The sequence below is a fragment of the Bidens hawaiensis genome, unplaced genomic scaffold (assembly GCF_021521415.1).
Source record: "Bidens hawaiensis isolate Kalapana, Puna unplaced genomic scaffold, B.hawaiensis_p1.1 tig00007028_1, whole genome shotgun sequence".
NCBI classification, from domain to species: Eukaryota; Viridiplantae; Streptophyta; class Magnoliopsida; order Asterales; family Asteraceae; genus Bidens; species Bidens hawaiensis.
In genome coordinates this window covers 59,492-78,509 of record NW_027491480.1, presented here as the reverse complement: position 1 = coordinate 78,509, position 19,018 = coordinate 59,492, and the positions used below count along the sequence as shown (strand labels likewise).

Here is a 19,018-nt window from a genome sequence, read left to right as displayed (position 1 = left end):
GGGTATGCATTTTAGTACCAAAACCCGTACCCGGAATCGGGCTTGATTTATACCCGGTAATACCCGAAACCCGGAACTGGTTACATACCTGGAACCGGGTTTTTCCAATACCCGAAACCGGGTTTTTCAAATACCCGAAAAATACCTGAAAAATACTCAAAAATACCCCTAAAAATTGTAATCCCTTAAAAAAGTCCAACCTATATCCGAAAAATCCCGGAAAAAAACCCCAAAAAACCCAAAAATAGGGTTTTTTCAATACCAAAAAATAGGGTATTCAAATACCCGGTTCAATACCCGACCCGAACCCAACGCATAGGGTATGGTTTTTAGAGACAATACCCGGACCCGAACCCGACCCAGGTATTACCAATACCCGATTTTTCAATACCCGGTCATACCCGAACCCGGTTCCATACACAAACCCAAGTATTTGAAAAACCCGATTTGTGCACGGTACATTAAGTTGAGAAGTTTAGTGGGGTAAAAAAATATTGAAGTAACAACTTGGGCCGGAGCCCTATACCAATACCATGCAGCAAACTAATTAAATGGCCATTTCAGGGCCTCATTGATCTAAAAACCCACTGTCAGTCATCTCCTCCATAGGAATCACCGGAGATGTCTGCGGCACCACTTTTTCTTTTTCTTTTCTATTTTTGAAAAATGATAAACAGAAAGTGTAGAGTCTGGTGGCCTCGTCATCTGTCATCCGCAACCCAACCTCACTCTTCATCCGTCTTATTCGGCTGGTTCGTCTCTTCAAATTCTTCTTCATCTGCGTCTGTTCCACTCGAAATTGTGGTTGCTTTCTCCATCGATGAAGCTGCCTTCTCGTCAATTGGATCCGATCTTGAGGTACTCATCACTTTTTAATTGTGGCTTCTGCATTACACTGCTAGGTTTACATTTCCGCTAAAAATCAGATTAATTAATATTTCCGTACAGTTTTGTAATTAAGTAGAGTATTGTGTGGAGTAATAATAATTCCTTTATTGTTAGCGAAATTACTCTAGTTATCCGTATGCCTACTAAGCTAAATCTATTTATAGCTACTTTTTTTATATCAACATATTGGTTTATAATAAACTTGTGGTGTGAATTATTGAGTTGAGGAACTCTGGTCACTGATATTGAAAATTAGGTCATGCTTTTGCTAATTCTGTTGCCAAAGTTTGTTGTGTTACTTACAAAGTTACAATTCTTTGATGGCGTTATCATGAGAACAAACATGATGACTGTTGCCTTGTGATAGTCATCATCATCATCATCATCGTACTCAGTATATCCCACCAATAGCAATGCTATGGTAGGGTCTGAGGAGGGTAAGATGTAGACAGCCTTACCTCTATCCCATAGGGATAGAGAGGCTGCTTCCGGTGAGACCCCCGGCTCGATAGTAGTTTTGCATCAAGCCTTGGACATAAGGCACATAGCACTCAATCATCGGGACACCGGCTGATTGGTGCATGTGCCCTTGTCTTTCGGCTATCAACGCCACCACATGATGCCTGATTAACCTTCCGCCACTTTTAACGTTATTTTCACGAGATTAGTAAAATATCGTCAAAATTAGTGCAATTTTACTTTTGCCCACCCGAGGGTTCACACATATATACATTATATGCGCGCACCGCAAGCAGGGCGTTGCCTTGTGATAGTGAAAGACTTTATTATCACCATTTCATAATTTATTGGTTGACATGAATTGGGAAAAGATGTCTTAAAAGGATATATGATGAGTTTAGTTTGTATGTGTGGTTAATGCTTCATGATGCAAGGGATTTCGTTGGTGAATGATTTTCGGTTGGAAAATTGTTTATCATGTAGAGTATTCCTTTGTTCATAGTTCATGCATCGATAGTCATTAATATTATATCATACCACCATATAAGTTTAGAAAATAATGTTACCAAAAGTGTAGGTGAAGCTACATTATGAAATTTATGTGCAAATTTTCACAACTGAACATTAAATGCTAGGATTTGCTCCTACCTATACGTGCCTTATCAAATCTTTGACATACTACTTGTAGCATGCGTATTTAGTAACCAGAGAATCAGGTTTTTAACTTCTTGGTGTGTGATCTAATGTTTACCTGGTACATTGTCAAACAATATAATCAAGAACTCAAATGAGAATCAATTGCCCTGATTTAAATCTCATTTAGATCTAATCTCAGATGAATGAATAATGCTATTTACTATATACAGGGGTTACTTCACAAGATAAACAAAAGAATGCCAACATCTTTACAAAACAGATGTGGTCTCTCTATGTTAGGCTATTGCTCTGCAGATTCTTCTAGCCAAATCAATGGCATGACCCATAATTCAGGTTCCCACATTGCACAAAATCTGTCAAAAGATACAAGTGGAAACTTGATATGTGGATGCCATAAAGTTGATGGATTCTTAGAACAGTATAAAACGTGTACAAAAACTAATCCTGCCCAACTTGTATATGGCTCTTATATCTACATGAATCGAAATTTAGGATGGATTCCTAAATTACATCACATACATTGGGATATGGGAGTTTGTTACAATCTTGATCTCCACGTATGTAAGTCATGAAATCCTAGACTGCATATGGTCATACGTAAGTCATGTGTCGATATCTTGATCACTATTTACTGTTCTGATTCAGATAGTAATCTATGGAACTCCTAGATTTGGTCGTCATCATTTCTATGTAGCTTCCCAACATTCTTCTGAGAATACTAAAACTATTTCAAGAAAACCTAAATGGGTGGAAGACCTAAGCCAAAAGAAACCTGTTCCTGACTTGGTAAATATTACGCTTGATTCATATGCTGTATTATTATGCTTTCTTATTTGGCCCAATTTTTAGGATGCTGCCATTCTTGCCACCAATTGTGCTGCTGCTGCCACCTCAATCTTTGAAGAACGAGTGTCACCTAAAAGACGTGCACATTGGTTTCAGTGTGTGTTCATGTAATCCTTTTGCTCTTGTGTCACCATTTCAATTTGCTCTTGAAAAAAATTGAACGGATGGTTCTTGTGGTATGGGAAAGTACATTATTGATCTGAACTTATGAAAAAAAAACACGAATGGTCCCTCACACGAATGGAGGTTAAAGTTAAGTGGGTGTGATTTGACCAAAATACTCCTTCCTATTAAAAATAGGAAATGACCAAAATATTTAGCAGAAAAAATTAACCTCCATCCATGTTAGTTATTGATCGATATCACTTGTATAACATGGGCCAATCCCTAGACACTAATAGCCGGCCCTAATGATGTCTTGTATAGATCTATATATAGGACCATATTGTATCTCAATTGAACAATACAATCAATATACAATCATTTACCAAGTTTATCTTGGTATCAGAGCCTAACCCTAATCAGCCGCCACCTTCCAGCAATTACAATTGCCTGCAACCTAACCCTAGCCGTGACACTGTTCATCGTCACTGTTCATCAGCCGCCAATTTCTTCTTTTTCCAAGCCTTGATCCCTTCTTTTCGGCTACACAATGGCCCTCCTCGCAGCCTTCTCTACTACCGAGAAAACCTCACACAACTCTCACAAGTTTGCCTTCACTTTGTCTCCTACAAACTATGGACATTGGAAGGCTATGATCAAGCCGTTTCTTGTTACCAATGGACTCTTCGGTTATATTGATGGGAGTATTCCCTGCCCTCCATCCACAATTTCATCATCACAGGGAACATCAGACAAGGATGTTGCTGCTGTTGTTCCCATCCCTAATCCCAACCACACAGCTTGGTTATCTAATGATGCCCACGTCCTCATGATACTCACCTCAACCATCTCAGAAGCTTCTTTTCAGCATGTTCAAGGTGATACTTCCCGTGATGTGTGGCTTACTCTTGAACGTGCTTATGCCCCCCATACTTCTTCAAGAGAATTCACACTGAAAACGCAGCTACTGAAAATTCAAATGAAAGGGGATGAAACCTCTGCTGCATATCTCGCTCGGGCACAAGAATACGCAAATGCCCTTGCGAATATTGGACATCCAATGCCTGACAAAGATGTTATGTTAGTTGTTGCAGGTCTTCGTGAAGAGTATAATGGAGTCAAACAAGGCCTCCTGGCCAGAGACTTTCGGGCTGTGTTCTCTGAGCTTCCCAGTCTCATTGCTGACCATGAGTTTCTAATCAGGAAACCAACCTCTGAAGTTGCCCCTGTACAAGCCTTCACGGCTGCCACTGCAGCAAGTTCTGCCTCGGCTCCTCCTGACACTGTTCAGGCCATTCAGCAGATGGTTGCCCGTCTCGGTTTTCAACTTCAACCAGCCCCGGGTTCCTCACAAACCTCCACACCTCAAGCCTTTTATACAAACAGGGCTGGACAGTCACATTACTCACGCGGCCGTGGTACCCGTGGTGGCCGTGGTGGTCGAAACATCAACAACTACAATCGCAGCCACGGAACTCGAAACTCAGGTCAGTTTAGTTGGGCATCTAATCAAAATACTGTGTATGGAACTTGTAACAGGTGCGGGATAGGACATGTCCCATCTCAATGCCCAAACAGAGACCCATCTACCATCCGGTCACGACAACCGTCTGCTAACTATGCAGACCATCGCTCACAAGCTTACACCAACTGGCTTCCAGACACAGGTTCCAATGGCCATGGAGCATTAGATATGTTAGGGTTTGACTCCGCTGAGCCTTACTTTGGTGATGATAACCTACAAGTTGGTAACGGTACGGCCCACCCTATTCTACATATTGGTTCAAAAAAATTTTCCTCTCCTAACAAAACCTTTTACCTGAACAACATTCTTCATGTTCCCGCCCTCAAGAAAAACCTTCTTTCTGTACAAAAATTCTGTGAAGATAATCATGTCTATTTTGAATTTCATGCTACTTTTTTTTCTGTGAAGGACAAGTCTACACACATTACCCTCCTCACGGGTCCAAGTGACGGTGGACTCTACTCTCTTAAACTTCCAATAAACCAGCCAATTCCAAAAGTTGCTTTTTCCACAACTCGTGCTTCAACAACCACCTGGCATCAACGATTGGGACATCCACATTCTCAATTATTCAAGACAATGCTTTCTAAATATCATTTACCTGTTTCTGCTAAGACTTTTGATTTTCATTGTAATCCATGTTCAGTTGGAAAATCTTCCAAACTACATTTATTATCTTCTGATTATGAAAGTACGTGTGTTTTGGATTTAGTATTTTGTGATGTTTGGGGGCCAGCCCCTGTACCTTCCTTTGATGGCCACAATTATTTTCTATTATGTGTTGATCATTTCTCCAAATTCATGTGGTTGTTTCCCTTGAAACGCAAATCTGATGTCTTTGCAGTTTTTAAACAATTTGTGACTATGGCTGAACGACAATTTTCTACTAAACTTAAAACTGTACAGTCTGATTGGGGAGGAGAATTCCGAAATCTCTCCTCTTTCTTTGCCACAATAGGCATTACTCATCGTCTCTCTTGTCCCCATACTAGCGAACAGAACGGTATTGTTGAGCGACGTCACCGGCACGTTGTTGAAACCGGTCTAACATTAATGTCACAGGCCTCCGTCCCTCAACGTTTTTGGCATTTTGCCTTTGAAACAGCCGTCTACTTGATAAATCGCATGCCTTCTCGCACAAACTCCACAATATCTCCTTTCGAGCACTTGTTCAAACACCCACCTGATTTCTCCTTCCTTCGTGTCTTTGGCTGCCAATGCTTTCCATATCTTTGTCCTTATAATCCACATAAAATGGATTTCCGCTCTTCACCGTGTGTTTTCCTTGGATATAACACTTCTCATCATGGTTATCGTTGTTTTGACCCCGTCTCCGAACGCATTTACATTGCCCGTCATGTTCGGTTCCATGAAAACACCTTCCCTTTTCTACTTAATTCTACCGACCAGTCACCCCCTACACCTATCAATCCCTATGTTTCCTCTTATCCAACCGGTCCCTTTCCTATGCCAACTGATACACCAGCAGACCATACCACTTCACAACCGGCACACACCATTCCACCAGAACCAGTCCACACCGACCCACCCGAATCTGCCACCACTATCTCACCAGAACCGGCCCATACCATACCATCACCTTCAGCCCAAATTCCAACCTCTCACACAACCAATGATACATCCTCACAACCAGACCAAACCACCACTACTCAGCCCACTAATACCTATTCTCGTCGTACAGCCCCACAAACCACTCCAATCTCTGCCTTCGACTGTTACTCTACCCCATCTCAACAACCACAATCATCACAACAGACCAGCACCACATATCCTTCCGCCACTCCCACCGTACCTACTCCACCCACTCCACCTCGCCAACGACCAGCTAACCTAAGACCTAACCCCAAACAAAACCAATACTTTAATCCCACCTCATACCATACCTCCACTAGTCCACCTAACATCGAACCCACCTCCTTTGCCGTTGCCAATAAAGAGGCTCACTGGCGTAAGGCTATGGCGGATGAATACTCCGCACTTCTCCGTAATGGTACATGGTCTTTGGTTCCCCGTGTTCCAAACACTAATGTGGTTGATTGCAAATGGGTTTATAAAGTAAAACGTGATCAACATGGGGCAGTTAAGCGATACAAGGCGCGTCTAGTTGCAAAAGGTTTCCATCAGCAAGCTGGCATTGACTACACTGAAACCTTTAGCCCAGTGGTGAAACCCACCACCATCAGAGTTGTTCTTTCCTTAGCCGTTACAAACCGGTGGACTCTCCGACAACTTGATGTTCAAAATGCATTTTTACATGGGGATCTAAAAGAAACAGTCTATCTGAAACAACCACAAGGATTCATCGACCCCGGTAAACCGAATCACGTGTGTCTATTACATAAATCCTTGTATGGTCTCAAACAGGCACCTAGAGCATGGTTCGAACGTCTCTCTTCTGCCTTGATTGCTCTCGGTTTCAAGGGATCTAAAACCGATCCGTCTTTATTTATATATTCACAAAATGGGACGATACTATATATGCTGGTATATGTTGATGACATTATTTTGACAGGCAATAACACCCAGGCCATTGATCACATTGTGCACCGTCTTAGTCAATCATTTGCTATACAAGATATGGGTCCTCTATCTTATTTTTTGGGCATTGAAGTGGTCCGATCAGGGTCTGATATCATCCTTTCTCAAAGGAAATACATTACTGAATTGTTGGAACGTGCAAAATTATCACAATCCAAACCGGTGCCGTCACCTTGCACCACCAATGCTTCTCTTCATCTTGGTGACAGTTCTCCGTTTGATGATCCTGTTAAGTATAGACAAATGGTTGGGGCATTACAGTATGTCACCCTATCATGACCTGACATCACCTTTGCGGTTAACAAAGTTTGTCAGTTCATGCATTCCCCCACTGAAAATCATTGGTCCGCTGTTAAACGTATCTTACGCTATCTACACGGGACAGCAGATCATGGTCTTTTACTCTCTAGCAGATCTTCTCCTATTCTACATGCCTATACAGACGCTCAAAATTTAACTGCATTTTCTGATGCCGACTGGGCTGGGTGTCCGGATGACCGTCGATCCACGGGGGGATATGCAATATATCTTGGGTCGAATCTAATCTCATGGTCAGCTAGAAAACAAAAAACTGTATCTCGGTCATCCACGGAATCTGAATACAAGGCCTTGGCTGACACGGTTGCTGAATTAACTTGGCTTGAAACATTGTTGAGAGAACTACGTGTCCCAATGCAGATTGCTCCAATCCTATGGTGTGATAATCTAGGAGCCACATACCTATCTGCCAATCCAGTCTTCCATGCCAGAACAAAGCATGTGGAAGTAGACTTTCATTTTGTTCGAGAGAAGGTTGCTCAAAGGAAGTTATTTGTTCAGTTTATTTCCACACATGATCAGATTGCTGACATTTTCACAAAGCCACTACCATCAGAACGTTTTCTCTTTTTGAAGTCCAAGCTAAGAATTGGTCCCCGGCCTTAGCTTGAGGGGGAGTATTGATCGATATCACTTGTATAACATGGGCCAATCCCTAGACACTAATAGCCGGCCCTAATGATGTCTTGTATAGATCTATATATAGGACCATATTGTATCTCAATTGAACAATACAATCAATATACAATCATTTACCAAGTTTATCTTTAGTGACCATTATTGTTACGTTATTACATCACATGGAACCAGTGGTGTACTTTCTCATACTTAAGGACCAAAAGTGAAATCTAAACATACCACAAGGACCATTCATGTAATTTTTTCTTTATTATTTGTATACTTGTTAGTCATTAATGTTCTATTTTTCAGGTATATCACTATAATATGGCAACTTTTGGCTGTGTGTGCTGCTACACTTTCTACATCCGTATACATAATTCTCCAACTACTTCATTTTCTATTAACATATGGATCAGATTCTTGCATATACGCTACAATTGAAAATCTATTCATTCACACCTGGAAGAATATTCGTGTTCGATGTGGTCAAATCTTGTACTGGCCAGTATTTCTTCACAACAATGATTCCAGGTAAAAAATGTTTATGAATTTTGAAGTGTAAATAGTTCTTGATTAAAAATAGTTTATTGGGTCTTTATTTATGTGCTCATTACTTTAATATAATTATTTTGTAAGGTCTGAATCATGTGTGGAGTATGCAGAAAAAGCTTCACTACACAAACATTCCATGTGGTTAAGTGTTGTTATCGACATGCTATTTGGGAACCTATTTGGTCTTGCATTGCTGACACATGCAGATTATGTTTTCTTATCGATTTTTACCATCACAAGTGATGTTACCAACAACTGGTGGCTAATAAGTTGTGCACGATTAATGAAAAATCCTGCTGGTTTTAAGCTAAACACCGAGCTTGCTGGTGTTCTTGGCACGTTATCCCTTAATACAATTCAAATTTGGTCTACATTATGGGGCTCGTTGCGGTTTATTTTTATTATTTTCATCAAAGGTCTGGCTTTATCTGGAGTTCTTTTCGGGTTCACAACACCTGCTTCATTGGCAGTTGACTTGATTACTGTTTCAACAACACACGTGTCAACCCTGCACTGGTTGATTTCTCTTCTGTATTCAAGACAGATACAAGCAACAACCGCATTGTGGCGTCTTTTCAGGTAATGACAGTTTTTACTTTCAGGTCATGAAAGTTTTTATTAATATTTTTTCTTTAAATCATTTTCAGGGGTCAAAAATGGAATCCGCTTCGTGAGAGATTTGATAGCTATGATTACACAGTGGAACAACATATTGTCGGGTCTCTCTTGTTTACTCCACTTTTGCTTCTGCTACCAACAACTTCAGCCTTTTATATGTCATTCACCATTATTAATATGACAATTGGCTTTATATGCATGCTTATTGAGGTTGTTATTTCTGTTATTCATGCTACACCATACACCAAAATTTTGCTTTGGTTGATGAAGCCAAGCAGATTTCCTTGTGGGATTTGGTTTGAGATATTTTCGGGTGAGAATCTTGACATGAATTCAAGGGCTAGTGGATCAGATATTCTTGTGTCATGTCTTCATAGTTATAGTTACAGTATAGGCAAGATCTGAACTATATCATCTTTGATTCCTTTTAATTTTTATATTTCCCATATTCATTTATGAACTTTATTACTCAGGGGAATTGGTGGGACCAGACTTTAGATACCTACATTCTGCTGTTTCAAGATCATCAATTAGCTCATTGGTTTACAGAGTTTTCAGTGGAAGGTGAGTTTGTTTCTCTGTATCACATATAGTTTTACTAGGGCTGGCAAACTCAGTGAGTCGGTCAACAGGTCAAAACAAACAACTTTTCAGTGCATAAATACTGTCCAAATATATTTTATTTTTATTTTTTAAATTACTTAGGATCAGGATCATTTCAGAACTTTTAAATAATCTATAAGTTTAAGAGCTCTAACCAACAAATCATTTTAAATCATTTATATTATATATTCAATATTATTTGAGGGTGGTTTTGTCATGTATGTAAACTTCTGATTACATATAATAAATGACAAACTACCCTCAAATAATGTTAAATTTATAAAATAAATAATGATTGGTTGTTAGGAGTTCTTTAAGTTCTTATATTTTTTAGAGTTCTAAACTATGATGCACGGAAGCGTCACTCTAATTGAGTCCCCGTCCTGGGGACGGCGGGGGGACGGGTACGCCGGAGAAACGCCGCCGGGACGTTTCATGGCCGCTTCGGAAAATCTGGGACGACGTAGGGAGGTTTCAGAAACGTATCTTTGAATATTTAGGGTTTTTTTATTGATTTTTCAAATTCCAAAAATAGTGTTATATATAAACTATAATGCATATACTCTGGCGGTGACAGCGGGCATATATATTTATTATTATCTCTTTGTTTACTCGTTTGGCAATTCTCCAAATCAGTATTACTAATTTAGGAATTACGATCAGTTCTATGATACAATTATTTTGTTTATCAATACTCATCAATTGATCATAATCAATTAATTAATTACCTACGGGCTACGGTTGATGTAGTTTTTTTTTTTTGAAGTTTGCACTTTATATTTATATAAATCTACTTTGAACTTTGTTTAATATATTTGTATTTTATATATATATATATTTTGCCGTACCCGTATCTTGGATTTTTGATTTTTGCCGTTTCCCGTACCCGTAACGTCTACATTTTTGTGGCTTTTGACCTGTTTGATCCATTTTTTTTGTATGAATAACTAGTAAGCAGTAACTGCCACCTTTATTCCTTTAAGCGGACTGTTTTTGGTTATTTGTACAGTTTGCCTTCTCCACTATGCAACCTTCCTTTTGTTCCTGGTGCGGGTCTCCCTCTAAAAATGCCATGGATGTCAATCCCATTCAAGGAATATTGGATCCTTTGTTATGAAGCTGTTTTTACTTGTAACCCGCTTCAAACGCACATTAAATGTTGATAAGGAATTTTGTTCACCTGGGTGCTACCCGTTACCCTCCCGAGTTGTATATTCTTAGGATTTTTCGGTAACCATTGAGGATTTTAGCTAGACATCCTTTACTGCTTAGTTTTAACATGAGTGATATGGTTCATTATTGTTTTTCTTATGTGTAATATTGATGAAATGTTGGTTGTGTAAGTACTATGTTAAAACATTTTTATGTTGGTAAAATGAAAAACTATGTAGATGTAACCGCCAACATTTTTTGTCTATTTTTCATATATATATATATATATATATATATATATATATATATATATATACTAGTTTTAGAGCCTGTGTCACACAAGGAATAATTCAAATTATAAAATTATAAATAAAACAAATAATTACATGGCGTATATGAAAAAAAATGTATTGCATTTATGCTTATATCTATACAATGTGTACATAAATTGATTTTATTTATATCACAAAGTGATTTTTTTAAATGAACTTAATAAAAAAAAATGTCCGTGTAAAATCATACCCGAGAATGCTTCTTTCTATTGAAAAATTCATTCTCGGTGTCATATATGTATTGTATAATTGAAATAATTTTGGTTATGAACCAATTTCGAAAATAAGACTTCTCATACGATTGTAGTTCTAACCACTCAGTCTAAATACAAAAAAGGCGTTACCTTTATTGATATATTTATCAATTTACCACTCATAAAAGGAAAGTAGGATATTAAATTGTAGCAATGGATGTTCTTTAAGAACTATGTTTTTCTGAGCCACACCATAAAAAAGATTTTGATAATTTCAGAGGGCTTCTTGACAACATAAAAAATAGCATGTTAACCAACTCAATTTTGTGAATATTTGATTCATTTGAGCATAGTATTGCATGACATGCTTTCCATACAACGCTTTTATCACCATTAAAGGAAAATTAATGTTAACATAAATATTTCAAATTTGATAAAAGTTTGAAGCATTGATAGGCACTGGGTGGCATGTCGAATGTGTTCACAATCTTTTCTTAAATTTTAATAGTTAAGGGGAAAATAGTCAATTTGTCAAATCCTGAAAGTTTTGATTATTTCAAAAGGTGCCCTTAAAAATAAACTTGCCTGAATCATGTTTAAAATTCTAACTTTCATATTTTTGACATTTTAAAGTCAACACTTTGAACTCATAACACATTTAACGATAAATCTATTTTGCATTCTCAAACTTTTAAAAATACTCAAAATTTTCATTTTTGACCCATAACAAATTTTGACCTAAATGTAGTCAACTTGTACCAAACAATCTATTTACCAACTTTTGACCCATAAAATCAAATTTAACTTCCACAAAAAATCCGAAACAATTTTCATTTGAGAAACATGATTTGTTGTTGATTTTTGGAATTCACCAAGTATTTTGAAATATATAGTAAAATAATATCTTAATATTTATATTTATAAAAATATATAGATATTATATAAATATAGTGTAAAAAGAAAGTGAATAATTATTGATTTATTATATATATTAGGATATATTAGTTTTGGAGGGAAAAAATTTGTGAGAAATAACCAAAACATGACATGTGTCCTCTTTTATTTTACTTTATTAGAATAGGTAAATAATTTGCGTATAATTTGATTACAAAATGCTATTTTACTCTATGCAGTCGGTGGTATCTTGGTTATCTGTCCTCATGAAATATCGGTCAAAATCGGTCAGAATATCGGTACCGATAATATCGGCGATATTGATCGATATTTTACCGATATATCACCAATATTCCCGATATCAGCATTTTAAGTCTTAATTTTCAACTTTCAGTGTTTAATGTTGGTGTTTCGAGTATTAATCAGTTCTTGCTACAATTGTTACTGTTGCAAAAAGTTAATTTGTTAATAAGAGGAGAATATACTGAATTGTTAGTGTAAAAGTGCTATATATATATATAAATTCCGCATGATATTAACATTACCGATATCCCGCCGATGTCTCACCGCGATAACCAATATCTCAAATATCGGTCCTCGGCCGATATCCGATGTTTTTCCGCATTAACCGCTTAGATTTTACTAAAAACAAGAAGATAATTTCATTTTTAATCAATATTTAGGGGATCTTAAGCCGCGCAATAACTTAGACAACATTAGCATAATTTTGTATATAATAACTATCATTATATATTATTTATACTTAATATGTCAAATAAAAATAAAATAGCATGCTCCTTTAAGCACTTGAGCCAACCCAAGCTTGACAAGTGAAACTCAGGCTCAGGTTCATTTATTAAACAAGTTTATTTTTAGGCTCGAGCTCGTTTAAGCTCGACTCTATTTGGTCTTTTAGCAAATTAATCTCGAGTAGCTCACGTGCAACTTGGCTCGCTTACACCCATATTTCGCATTACAGATTTGAGTAGCTGCTGCTAAAATTTTGTTCCTTTTGACTTTAGAAAATGCACATTGTATAGCAAAATGTGATTGTACAGAATGTGTCAGTATATGATACCTTTCAAAATTTTGCAGTAACAAAACACCAATACCTTAAAAATCCCTACCTTAAACATCTGCAAGACCATACTCTTTAATGATTCTTTCTAATAATCTATCCGGAACAATACCTTCTTCAATCATTCGTCTATACAATGACGTGGCGTCACCTAATCTTCCAGCCTTACAATAACCATGAATCATAATCCCATATATTATAACATCTGGCAACAAATTCCTTTCTAAAGCACCATGAAACACCATTGATGCTTCCTCGATCAGCCCGTGTTTGCAAAGACCATCAATCAAGATGCTGCAACTCACATTATTAGGAGAAACGTCACTCCTAACCATCTTTTCATGCAACTCGAGAGCGGTCTCCATTTTCAACATTTTAAAATGACCATCAATTAAACCACTGTAAGTAACCACATTAGGTTTTGAACTACTTTTTAACATAAGTGAAAAAACCGACATTGCATCTTCGAGTTTACCTTCTTTGCAATATGCATCAATCAAGGTAGTGTAAGTAATAGCATTAGGCTTTACCTCTTTGTAAAGTTGCACAGCTTCTTTCAACATTTTGAAAGAACAATAACCACTGATCACCGTGTTATATGTCACAATATCACATTCAGGTCCGTACTTCTGAACATGCTTAAAAAGGTCAACCGCCTTTTCCCATTGGCCACTTTTAAAAAGCCCGTTTATCAGCACATTATAAATGTCGATATCAGATTCAATCCTGTTCTCAATCATTAAATCCAGAATCCATAACCCGATATTAACATTATTTTCTTTACAAAACCCGTGTATAAGTGTGCAATATGTAACACAATCAGGAAACAAACCGCTCTTCAATGCTTGAAAGAACAAAATCAAAGCTTCTGGAAGCCTTCCAGACTTGATAATCGCTTTGATCAGGATCGTGTAAGTGGCTATATCTGGTTTTAGATTATATGTACCCATATTAACATACAATTTCACAGCATCCTTCATTTGCTTTGATTTACACAAACCATCAATCAACGTGTTGTAAGCAATAATACTCGGTTTCAAATCATTATTCATAGACTTATAAAACAGTCGAATCGCATCACGAATCATACCTTGCTTTGTAAGACCATTTATAACCACACCAAACACGGTTGCATCTGGAGTATAACCATAAGCTACCAATTCATTATATAACCGAAGACCATATCTCAAATTCCCAGATTTACACATCCCATCAATAAGACTGGTATAAACTAACACAGACGGGCCAAGACCCTGTTTTATAAGTTGACCAAATATCCCAGTAGCCTCACGGACCCACCCGTTTTGACACAATCCATTTACAAGAACCCCATACGTAACCACGCTAGCTTTAATCCCTCCTTTAATCATTTTTTTATAAACTTCAAAGCCAGCTTCTAAATTTCCCTTTTTTACATACGCGTCTATCATGGAGCTAAGAACCACCACATCTAAAACAATGCCTTTATCTAATGCGATTAAAATAACTTGATGACCTTCTTCTAACTTGCCTGCTCGAAAAAGACCGTCAACCAAAATACTGTACACAACTACATTAGGAACAATTCCTAGTATCAACATCTGATCATAAAGTTGAAATGCATCTTCAAGTTTTGATTCGTGACAATATGCTTTCATTAACGTGCTAAATGTTACTACCGTGGGTCGTGGTCCTAATGATATTATCAACGATAAGAAGTCGTGTGTGGTGTCTAAACGTTTGTCATTGCAAAGACCTTTCATGATCTTATTACAAGTGACTATATTTGGCACAAACCCTCTTTCGATAACAGCTTTATGAAACTCAAATCCCGAACTTGCATCACCCTTATTAAAGAACCCGCCCATTACATACCCGTACGCATTCGAAGACAAATCTTTATCACTACTTACTTCCAAATACACGTCCGTCATAACTTCAATCTTCTTCAACTCAACCAAGCAATTCAACATCCTCATTAACGCATACGGCGAGACCGAAATATCCATTCTCGACATCTTAAAAAACACCTCAACCGCCTGATTAACATTCCCAACCCGACAATAGCTATCAATCAAGAAGCTGTAAACAGTCATGGCATTCGACCCGTAACGGTCAACACCCGTGTGGAAGGCATCAAAGCAATCAAAACCCGAAAACCGTTGAGACATTTTATCGAACACCTTGCGTGCATGATCAAACATCCGCTTTTTTAAAAGCAAATGAATAAGGCCACAGAAAGATTCAAGATTGTGATCCAATTGATGGTGAGAGCAGTTAAAACACCTAACTGCTGAAATGGGTTTTGATGGTAGAGTGTAAATTATAGGGTCTACTTGATGGGGTTTTGAATTGGTGATATTGGAATGGTTTATGTGGTGAATTAAGTGTGGGGTAGAGTATAAATGTGTAGGTTTAAAGGAGGAGATGAATCTGAGGAGATTTACCCTTGCGAGTGTTGTTGATGAGGAGAAGGAGAATGAATATCTGCAAAAGGGCATGGAAACCCCTGTTGTGTAACAAAGGGTTTAGGAGCTTGAGGCAGGGTTTTGTGGCAGCATTGCTCCTCCGCACAAATGTTGTTTTTAGGTTTCTTGATAAACAAATTACAAGTTCTAATTTTTATTATTTTTTTATTTTTCTTTATTCTGTATAAAGAAAGATAAGATCATATGGTAGGGGACCAGGGGGTGTCCGGAACCCCTCCACACCCCCCACCAGAAAAAGCCACTTACCTCGTCTTGGGGCGTTTTGGGCTTTTTTTTTTTTTGCCTTCAACATTTCCTATAAAACGCCACCCTCTTTAATCCTTCAACCAATTAAATTTTTCTTTCACAAATTCCAACCGATCAAATATTTATGTTATTTATAGTTTTAATTTAATTTTTAAAAATTGCGTAATGACTGCAAAGGTTTTTTACTATTATACCACTTTTTTGCTGAATATCTTATTGTTGGCCGTGACGCCACGTGTCGCAAAACGTTAATAAATGGAAAGTTTTTCCATTTATTATTACACATGTTCTAAAACATGATAAGAGAATGTGACAATTCACATACAACACCAAAAATCATTAGTTAAGAATGTTAAAAGGCTACCGTGAAATTCAAAAGGAAAACTAGTGTAATGCTAATTATAAATCATATGATCATAAAGATTTACTTAGTACATTGACAATTATATAAATGATAGTTTACATTGTTTTTAGTTTACATGGCATTCCTATAAAGAAAAGTATAAAGTATAAATGATGTCAAATCATTATATTCAGCTAAGGGACCAAATACTTTCACAAACAAAAAGGGTATTTTGAAAATAATTGTATGAAGAGATTTTGCAGGAGATAATATGGACGATGTACACCAGCTGCAAAAGGGTGTCCGCTACATTTTCACCCGTCCCTTGTTACATCAATCATTTTACCTTTTAAACAAGCGTGTAGATTTTGACGATGCCATGTAAACAGACGAACGGGTGCTTAACCCCATGACAGTTCATTGTAAAACGGGCCATATAAGCGTTACATCAGTCACATCTGTAACAGGTTAATATCATGGAAACAGTCTCACTGCAGTCATTGACTTAAGAATACAACAGTTTTGACAAACTTACTAACAATTCTTATCACTAAAGAACAAACAACAAGCAAGTAAATTCAAAACTGTAAAAACCGTCTTCAAACAGTCACTAGTAAATCTCATCATCAGGTATATCAGGATTCAAGAACTTCTCAGGGTCTTTGCTGATTGCATCATAACTAAGTGTCGGTTTAACCCGATCCGGTACAGGCACAAGCGGGATAATGGAATCTTCATCAATAACCCCATCAATTAACCCATATTCAACCGCTTCAATGGGAGACATATACCGATCTCTATCAATATCTTTTTGAACTTGTTCATACATACGCCCAGTAGATTCAGCTATAATTCTTGTCACGTTTTCCTTGTTATGCATCATTTCTCGAGCCTGAATTTCAACATCTATCGCCTGTCCACTTGCACCACCGAGTGGTTGGTGGATCATAATTCTTGTATTTGGCATTGCAAGACGTTTGCCTTTCGTTCCACCACCAAGAATTATGGAGGCGGTTGACGCTGATATGCCAAGTGCTATTGTTGACACGTCAGCCCTTAATAGCTTTAGAATATCATAAATCGCCATAGAAGCGCTGTTTTAACCAAAAAAATATGCAAAAACAAAAGCTTTATAATATAACTTGAAAACAAATTTAGTTCATTGCAATATAGATGTATACTAAGAACAGATATAACTTGCTAACTGCTTCAAATCACATGATTATATCCAGGGCTGTAAACATACTGATACGAAAAATGCCTTGTTCATGCTGTCCATTAAGCTTTTATCGGGCAAGCGAAAGGTTCACGAACAGCTAACCGAACTTCTAAGTCGTGTTCGTTCAATAAGATAAAGAGCTTGTTCGCGAACGGTTCACAGACACAGATGAACGCAAACAATATTTTATTTGTTTTAACCGAAAGTGGTCAATGTCAATGGTTCGATCCGACTACCAAGTTTGTGTTGGTGCTTTTTCAACACATATTCATATGCTTATTTTACATATTAACTAATCACACAATACTCATTTATATTTTTGTTTTATAGTTAATAAATTTGCTTAAATCTACATGATAATGTTATTAAAAACCTTTTACGGACAAACATAAACAAAAAAAAAAAAAAAACATAATCGAACACAGTATCAACGTTCATGAACAATTAAACGAACACGGCCTCTATCCGCGTTCAATCATTAAGTTAATCGAACAGAATTCCTTGCATATGCTCATTCATTTATTAAACGAACAAACATAAACTAACTTCACGCCTGTCCGTCGTCGAACATTCACTTCGTTTACAGCCCTAATTATAATTCCTTAAACATCCTTAATTAACCACAAAAGCATCTAACTTTAACCCTAACAGTTAGCTTATCTAACCCCAAATGAACCCAATTCAAAATTCACAAATAAATTAGAAGATATAACCATTACCTAAGAGAGCCACCAGTCGAATTAATAAACAGCCGGATATCCTTAGTGGAATCTTGAGCATCCAACAACAGCAACTGACTAATAATCGCATCCGCAACGAAATCATCAATCTGGGTGCCCAAGAACACAATCCGTTCCCTTAATAGTAACCCCATGGCGTCCGATTCGGCGCCTCTCATCGCCGTGGCGGGTGTTTGCGGCGAAGAAGCCGAAAGATTGAAATTTGGGGTGAAGCCGGAGCTTAGGGTTTGGGTGGATGAGTGAATTGAGCATTTGATGGGTTGGTGTGGACGGCGGTGAGTGATGGGTTTGAGGGGAAGAAAGTGGCGGAGATTGATGGTGGGTGTAGAGAAGAAGGTGAGTGACTCCATTGCAGATAGTGGTGATATGATTGATTGATGAGGTCTTATTGTGTTACTGGATTAACATAAAAACTTAGGAGTGCACATTTCTTTAAGTATCATTATACAACATGGCTAGAATTACAATAATAGATAATATATATATATATGAGAAATGTAAAAAGGATTATGATAACATAAAAAGACCCTTCATAAAAAATAATAAAACGATCATAACTAAAAATATATATAAAAAAATAAAAATAATTAAAAAACTAAAATGT

General features: G+C 37.3%; 3 protein-coding genes across 3 annotated transcripts; 1 reads left to right on the top strand and 2 right to left on the bottom strand.

Annotated features, from left to right (window-relative positions):
- Window positions 1-664: 664 nt before the first annotated feature.
- Window positions 665-10,930, top strand: LOC143634125 (uncharacterized). Its single transcript, XM_077102287.1, has 8 exons — window positions 665-858; window positions 2,214-2,561; window positions 2,650-2,790; window positions 2,854-2,957; window positions 8,285-8,506; window positions 8,612-9,106; window positions 9,175-9,709; window positions 10,758-10,930. Exons 1-7 carry the CDS (start codon window positions 667-669, stop codon window positions 9,548-9,550), a joined length of 1,878 nt encoding a protein of 625 aa, XP_076958402.1. The 5' UTR covers window positions 665-666; the 3' UTR covers window positions 9,551-9,709; window positions 10,758-10,930.
- A 2,518-nt stretch (window positions 10,931-13,448) lies between these two features.
- On the bottom strand, window positions 13,449-15,878 carry LOC143634161 (uncharacterized). Its single transcript, XM_077102318.1, has one exon. It carries the CDS (start codon window positions 15,876-15,878, stop codon window positions 13,449-13,451), a length of 2,430 nt encoding a protein of 809 aa, XP_076958433.1.
- Window positions 15,879-16,961: 1,083 nt separating this feature from the next.
- On the bottom strand, window positions 16,962-18,764 carry LOC143634124 (ATP-dependent Clp protease proteolytic subunit 4, chloroplastic-like). Its single transcript, XM_077102286.1, has 2 exons — window positions 18,394-18,764; window positions 16,962-17,549 (listed from the first exon to the last, which is right to left on the bottom strand). Exons 1-2 carry the CDS (start codon window positions 18,762-18,764, stop codon window positions 17,066-17,068), a joined length of 855 nt encoding a protein of 284 aa, XP_076958401.1. The 3' UTR covers window positions 16,962-17,065.
- Window positions 18,765-19,018: the final 254 nt, after the last annotated feature.

Coding starts and splice junctions, on each gene's coding strand:
- LOC143634125 (XM_077102287.1), top strand. CDS start 667: ATGATAAACAGAAAGTGTAGAGTCTGGTGGCCTCGTCATCTGTCATCC. Junction 8,507..8,611: donor CTTCACAACAATGATTCCAG/GTAAAAAATGTT, acceptor TTATTTTGTAAG/GTCTGAATCATGTGTGGAGT. Junction 9,107..9,174: donor GCATTGTGGCGTCTTTTCAG/GTAATGACAGTT, acceptor AATCATTTTCAG/GGGTCAAAAATGGAATCCGC.
- LOC143634161 (XM_077102318.1), bottom strand. CDS start 15,878: ATGCCCTTTTGCAGATATTCATTCTCCTTCTCCTCATCAACAACACTC.
- LOC143634124 (XM_077102286.1), bottom strand. CDS start 18,764: ATGGAGTCACTCACCTTCTTCTCTACACCCACCATCAATCTCCGCCAC. Junction 17,550..18,393: donor TCGACTGGTGGCTCTCTTAG/GTAATGGTTATA, acceptor TGGTTAAAACAG/CGCTTCTATGGCGATTTATG.